Raw genomic sequence first — 7500 nt, 5'->3', positions numbered from 1 at the left:
CAGTGCACAATACAGACAAATCAATACTCCAATCAGTACAGTGTGTTGTGGAGATTAAAGGGTGAGGAAGCAGAGAGGAGGTGGGAGCAGGGGTGGAGTGGATATAAAGAAGAAGAAAGGTTGATTTGGAGAGAGGAAAATGAGATACTTAGCTGCAGTGATTTGATGTATAGCACAGCCCAGTGGCCCACGTACCTGCTGGCATAATGTTCAATCCTGCTGTGTGTGTCTGCATGAGGCAGCTTGGGCGAAGAGCATGGCCTGGGAACAACAGAAGCCAAACATCAATACCTCACAGAAGCATTTCTAACGCACAAGTGAGAATGAGTTGTGGCAGGAAAAAACCTTCATACACACATATTGCTATAATCCAGACAAAGAGTTTTATTTGTGAACATCGTTAACATGCAGGCACTTGCGCAATTGTGACTGATATTGAAAGATCATTTTTACCTCCACGAGAAGAAATTTTAATCTCGCGAGATTTTTGTCACACCTCTAGTAATAACTTTACAATAATAAAAGTATACCTATAGTTAAATATAATGTCTATTATTATGTCTGTGTGACTTCCATCACTGTAGTCACATCTCCAATTCATGTGTCAGGCTATAAAAAGTCACTAACAGTGACACAATTAGCCAAAAAACATGGACCCATAATCATGCAAGATTTTTCTGGGTCCTGTTACAGCTCTCAGCTGGGCTTCTTGATGATCTCGTGGATTGATTGGTTTCATCTCTGGTTTTTCCCTTTAGGTGAAGACTTGCTCATGTGAACCAATCATCTGAGCCAGGCTGAGATCACAGGAATAACATCACATTAATTCTGAACACAGAGCTGTCCGCTTTAACCCATCCCAGCAAGTAAGAGTACACGGAAATTGTCAGAGCATGATGATTAGCCTACAACAGCAGGAGTTTGAATGGGTGAAAAAATAATAGATAGAGGACAGAAAAAGCAGAGAAAGAGAGATGTCTGGATTGTGCTTATGTGTTGGACTCACGTCTCCGAGCTCTCGGCTTCCAGCACAGATTGCACCGGCAGGTAACCTCTTTGCGGATGCTTGGTGAAATACTGCTTTGACCTGAACTTATTCTTCAGAGTCTTGGCAAAGTCCCTCATCTTCTCTCCCGAGGTTGTCTGGAGTTGTGATTTAGAAGGCAAGGGGTTGGTGGGGTGGAGGAGGGATGAGAGGTGGCGGTGGTGGAAAGGGTGGGAAACAAATTACACTGCTTAAGAATTCTTGAAAATGTTGCTTTCCCCAAAATGACCTCACCTGAAATTTGTCCACTCTGTCTTGGCACTTGTTTGTCTTATTTTGACTTTAGATTAATAACTTATTGCTCCATCTGCTTACTCATTCAGTTTCTGCTGCACTCTATGCTTCCTTGCTTTATTTTTGCTCTCTCTCTAGCTTTCTTATTTACTACTCTTTGTCTCTTTCATAGTAAAAACAATCTATGGGTGCCTGCCTGACTTAACATTGTAAAAAAAACTGTAGCTTGCTGATATAAAATATTGTCCAGTGGAAAAAATTCTTGTACGGACCAGAATTGATTAGATATTAAATTTGGCACAATCTCAGTCCACTTCAGCTCTCCAGCTACAGCTCCTCCCTTGGAATGAACTCAATTTTGGCTACTGTGCGTGCAATAGCCTAAGACTCTGGTTTTATTGGGGTTTAGTGCACAATGCGGGCTCCAAATAGCACTTTACTGTGTGTGTGTGCACGATGTGAGCCAAAAAGGATGTTACTGTTGAGTGGCACTTAATCTCTGCAGACTATAGATCTGGATGAGGGAGCAAAAGCATAGCTAACAGTATACACTTAAAGATGGGGCTAATCTAGGTCTGGCAGCAGGAATCAGGAGATAGTATTTTTTTAGCACAGCTGAGTTTTATTTGTCCCTGGAGCCTTGAATTTGTATTCTGTTAAAGCACTAGGTAATGTTTGTCTTACTGGTGTGTAGTACTCCATGATGGGGTAGTGCAGCTTCTTTCCCTTCGTAGTGCGTCCGGTTAGAAAACATGTCTGGCAGATGTCCACATTGAACTGCTTCAGACTGCGATACCTGTCAAGATCAATATAACATAGAGACTGAACTGATGCAAGAGAACTGGGCAGAGTAGAGCGGAGTGTGTGTGTGTGTGTGTGTGTGTGTGTGTACTTGTGTGTCTCCTCTTATTATTGTCACACATAGTATCTTAGTTCCAGCATCTCCAACAAGCCTTTATTTAGTGAGCAGAGGTTTTTATGTATAAACAAAAACACCAGCTGCCACAGTTAAAAATCATTTATTTGCTTCTCCTTTTGACTTTCAAAATGTCCCAACAAGTTGTTTAAAATTTTTTGCATTCACATTACATACACAACTTATAAATTCACCTTGTTCTTTTAACATATTACTTCTATTAAACCTATTAAAAGTTGGGTGCTTGAGGGGCTCAGTTGATAGAGCGGGAGCCCATGTGTGAAGGTTTATTCCTCGTTGCAGTGGCCCAGGGTCGAGGGCTGTCCGGCTGGCATTTCCTGCATGTCTTCCCCCTCTCTCTTTCTTTCCTTTCGTATCTAGGCTGTCCTGGTGATTAAAGGCAGAAATGCCACAAATGTTGTTTTTTTTTTTAACTGGAGAAAATTGACCTTTATTTTACACACTGTCCACCCTTTATTATACCAAACATGTTTTGGGTTATGTAGGTGCATATGCTCCTTCCTCATTTATGGAAATTTATTTTTTCATGTGATGTTGCAAAGCCCACTGGATCTGTGATCACTTTTATGTCATGTTATGTCAGGTAGGCATGTTAGGTAATTCCAACCTGAAGCCCTTGATGGGACACTGTTTGCACACGTAGCATTTGGCCTGGTGCTTGGTTGACTCTGCAGCAGCCACACGGTGGAGGACAGGCAGCCAAACCATTGACTGTGGCTCCAGGCTCATCCACTCCAGGAAGTGAGACACCTCAATTGCAGGTTTTCCTGGGGCCTGGAAAAATAAGGTGGGAGGGAGGAAAGAAATGAGATTGTAAACAATCCAAATATAGACCAACAGCAGGGAAGGTACACAAAGTAATGAGATGAGAAGGTGTGCTTCTTTTCCAAAGGTGGTCCAGCAGTGAGCTACGGGAAATCAAAGAGAATACAAAAGATAAGAGAAGGAAGAAGAGGGAGAAAGAAGATGCACTACACTGTGGGACATATTTTTGCTATAATGCGACTACTTAAACAATTATGAAGCTAAAGCACGCAGGCATGACTTCTGTCTGTGTGTATACTGTATGTGTGTTTGTGTGCCTGCATGCAGTCCGTCTCTTTTGCAGACACCTTGATCATAATTCCAAAAAGTGGGATAAAAAGTCAACCTAATAAAAGACTCTCCAAGCGCTGAAAATCCGTGATGTGCTAAATTCTCATTAAGTCTGCATCAGAGATACACTAAGAGGTTGATTTCCCTGGGGCTACCTTCATTGCTCAAGCAGAGTAGCATAATAAGTGTGTGTGTGAGTGTGTGTGTGTGTGTGTGTGTGTGTGTGTGTGTGTGTGTGTGTGGATGTGTGGTGTGTGTGCACTGATCACACAGACGGTGAGGTGTACAGAGGTATAGAGTCTCCCAGGGATGAAGGAACTCCTCTCTGGTAGTAAACTAGCCATCTCCATGTGGGAGGTCAAATAGTAGCTCCTCACATACCAAACACCTGGAGCTGGCACTGACTATGCTGAGCACGCCGCCGCATCTCAATGCATCATTGAGCAGATGGGATGCTTAAAACCTCATGGGAAAAGTACAGAAATAAACATTTAGTATCCACTAAACGGTGTGTGTATGTGAATCAATATATTAACATTTTGTTAATAGTTGTTATTAACAACAACATTTCTCACAAAGTATTAAAAACTTAATTGTTGAGAAATACCCCAATTTGACCCAAGAACCTCTGCAAATACAGTACTATTATAAAACCGCCACATATTCTCTGTCATAAGTCAATCAATCTGCTCCTACTTCTGCCAGCAGAGTTAGAAAGTGAAGGTCTATGAGAGGTTCAGCAAGTGGTGTACACCCACATCCCCCCACACCAATGTCAATCATTTGCAAGCAAAATGATAAACAGGCATTTCATCTAAAACTATCAGTGTTCCAAAAAAAGCTGTTACCTACCCCAAACAACTCCCTAATTATCTGGTGTCCCAAATCGAATGAAACCAGGTAAAGTTCCTGCAACCTGGCCAAACGTACAACTTCAGATGCATTTAGAACAAGAAGGAAGGAAAGACAAATGCTTCAATTCATGGTTTTAACATGTCTCCTCATAAGCTATTGCTTGTGCGCTACTAGGCTCTGTGTCCACACTTCATCATATCAACAATCCAAAAGATCATGTATTTCAAAAGCAACTTTCTCATTTAAACTTTAAACTGGATTTCACTTACAATTAATTTATGGTTAGAAACATTATATACCAATGACTGTATTTCATGTATTTTAAAAGCAATGCAATGCAATATTAATGTGATGTAATTCTTGTGAGGCAACACTGAATATATGTGTGGTGCAGTTGGGGCTTCCTTATGTAAAATAATTATATATTACCTCTCCATTTCCCCTGGTGATGTCAGTAAAACACAATGGGCTTCACATAGCTGACATAATATGTTGAAACTTCCCTTTTAATGGAAATCATTGGAAGGCAAATGTTTGATTTTAACATTTATTTTTTAAGTTCTGTCTTTATATAGGTTAAAAATTCTCCTGCATCTTTATCTGGATAAAATATTCAAAACTCTCTTCTTTTTAGAGATATGTGGTTCTCATAGAACTGCAATGCCACGACATATGATGATCCTATACAATATGATGATTGCTGTAGGCTAAACTACTCAACAGTACATAAAGGAGTTAAAATTAGCACAACTGTAAACATCTAGCAGCAGTAAAATGCAACAAACACATACATGCAGCAGTAATATTAATCAAGAAACATCAGATATACAAACTGTAACTGTAGTAAGTAGTTGAATCTTGTGACTGAAATAAGACTAAATCAATGCTGGGACAGTGTGCATCTGATCAAATGGGGTGAGGTGAACTCACAACGTATTCCAGACGAATAATTTCATCTGCTGTTTGAATCCACGTGTGTAGCAAACATGCAGCGGTGTCTGTCTGTGAATGTGTTTAGGTGTGATATGCACAGTATGCAGTAACTCTGTCCTCACCACTCGGAAGCAGCTGCGGACGCTGGGCTCCACATTGCTGCCCCCAAAAGCAGCGACTTCACCCAACTGGCGGGGGATCTGGATGGCTTCATGGAGCAGCAGGCTGAGGTGACGCTGGTCTGTCAAACCTCCAGGACCAGACACCTGACGGAATAAATCTGCAAACACCAGAAATACATCTAGTAATCTATCAATAATGCAGTAATTGATCTGATAACACACCCATGTATAACAGCATTAATTGTGCACTGCGTTATAAAGCATTAAAAAATAGCAATTTGTATCATCATCACATCTGCAAACATTTCTCTTAAACATCTAGATCTTCTGATTCACGTATTTATTGCTACAAGTTCTCAGCTTCTCCAAATGTAAATTTGGATTTTAATTACAAAAGCAGGCATCCACAATTTAAAAAGTTTGTCTGCAAAATAATGGCATAACTTTAGTATGAATACAAAAACTGTATACTGTGTTTGACCGTCAAACAGTTATCATCATCAGTCATCAAAAGTTTAACAATGAGCCACTAATTCCGGGAAACAGGGTTTACCAAACCTAATTATGTGGAATAAAACTCACTTCAGTGACATGTAGACAGAGACAGAATCAGTTTTAGTGGCCTGGCTAGTCTGCTTGGAGATGAAAAAGCTGCATAAGTGGAGTCTTGTCAGATTTTAAATGAGGCCTTTACCAAGCTATCTGGGACTCTGCCTGTCACTGAAGAGATGAATGTTGACAGGCGTCTGAGGGTGCTGAACAATGCCAGTATAAGCAGCACATGTACCCTCATCTCTGTGTACTTATTCAACCCTCCAGAGACAACACTTGTCTTTAACACCTGCATGGTTAACAGCCTCCTCCAAATAGTTCTCACAACCAGAACCGAGGCACATTTGACATTTTAAATGTTCACATTGAGCCGTTTGATGAAGATGAGTTTTGGACGTGGATGTTTTATGAAGACACAGCCACGATATATAGGCCCTATTACATTTGAAACCTGCAATGTTGCAAACCCAGAAGTGGGATAATAGTGTTTCTGGAGTTGGCTGCACAACCCACAAACTATCCCAATACCAAATGTGTTTTTAAGTCTTTAATAAATTCTCAATAATTTCTAGTTGGTAAGAAAATACCTCTTACTCAGTTTTAGGTACAAAGCCCTCCCATAACAGGTAGTAACAGTGCTTTATTGAAGCATTAGTGGGTCAGTTATCTATGGAGCCCCCCTGGGGTCAGCTGAGAAAACAAAAAACTAAACCGTGCGCACAGAATAAAAATCTGTGGCCTTAGTTTTATAAAATGTTCGCACGGATTCATAATCCATGTCCTTGGTTTTCTAAACGTGTGCAAAGTTATAAAGATATTCACAGATTCGAACTTCCGGGATCAATTACTCTACAGCAAAATGTTATTAAATCACAAATGACAATTCTTTTCTAACATAGTAAGGTTAACAACAAGCTACAAACTAATTTTCATCAAAATGAGCCATCCTCCAGCCTGGAGAAATAACATTGGTCTCTACGAGCACTCGGCAGTGACACAACAGTAAATCGAGTTCTTAGGGATCGTCTACAAACTACAACACCAAAAAGATATACAAAGAGAACAAAAATACATATTAATTTAATGATTAAATAAGGTAGTGTCTCCAAACGTATCTCAATTATAACTTGTCTCCTGCTAGTTGTACTACAGCACTTACTTAAAAAAAAAAGCATATTCATAATTTTGGGGAATAGTATTTGCGCACATTTATAAAGCCTGAGTTTGGTTTTTTTGTTCTCAGCTGACCCTAGGGGGGCACCGTAGTTATCTAATCCCCTACTGAAATGGCCACCTAAAATAAATAAACCCCAGCCACGGGTTTACAGCCACACTACCAGATCTATGAGACTGTTCTTAGCTATATGCTTGCACGCTCACAATAACAACACTAACATGCTGTTGTTTATCAGGTATATTGTTACTTGTTTGTATGCTAACCTTTGCTAACTGGCACTACACACAAGTACAGATGATGACAATGACAAAAGTTTCACAGGTATTTTGATTGAAAAGTATGGACAAATAAAATCAAGGCAATCCTTCAAAAGTTTTTGAGATATTTCCATCTGGACCGAAGTGGTGGGGTACTTTCCATAAAATCATCACTCAATGCAAATCAAACCAGCGATTAGGCTAACTGAAATAAAACCATGCCTATGGCTAGGTATGGTGAAGTTGTGATGATGTTGGGCTATATTAATTCCAAAGGCCAAGGGAACTTTATC

General features: G+C 40.1%; 1 protein-coding gene across 4 annotated transcripts in view; it reads right to left on the bottom strand.

Moving 5' to 3' along the window:
* drp2 (dystrophin related protein 2) overlaps window positions 1-7500 on the bottom strand; it is a 172179-nt gene that overhangs the window by 20814 nt on the left and 143865 nt on the right. For all 4 annotated transcript variants that reach the window (XM_032527832.1, XM_032527830.1, XM_032527829.1 and 1 more), the window contains 5 exons: window positions 5222-5379; window positions 2824-2990; window positions 1964-2075; window positions 1007-1143; window positions 196-261 (listed from right to left, as the gene is read on the bottom strand). In XM_032527832.1, coding sequence (XP_032383723.1) covers window positions 196-261; window positions 1007-1143; window positions 1964-2075; window positions 2824-2990; window positions 5222-5379 — 640 coding nt within the window. The remainder of the gene's footprint in view (window positions 1-195; window positions 262-1006; window positions 1144-1963; window positions 2076-2823; window positions 2991-5221; window positions 5380-7500) is intronic.

The sequence above is a fragment of the Etheostoma spectabile genome, chromosome 10 (assembly GCF_008692095.1).
Source record: "Etheostoma spectabile isolate EspeVRDwgs_2016 chromosome 10, UIUC_Espe_1.0, whole genome shotgun sequence".
NCBI classification, from domain to species: domain Eukaryota; kingdom Metazoa; phylum Chordata; class Actinopteri; order Perciformes; family Percidae; genus Etheostoma; species Etheostoma spectabile.
The sequence above is the reverse complement of the archived record's forward strand: the minus strand, read 5'-3'. Positions and strand labels throughout refer to the sequence as shown.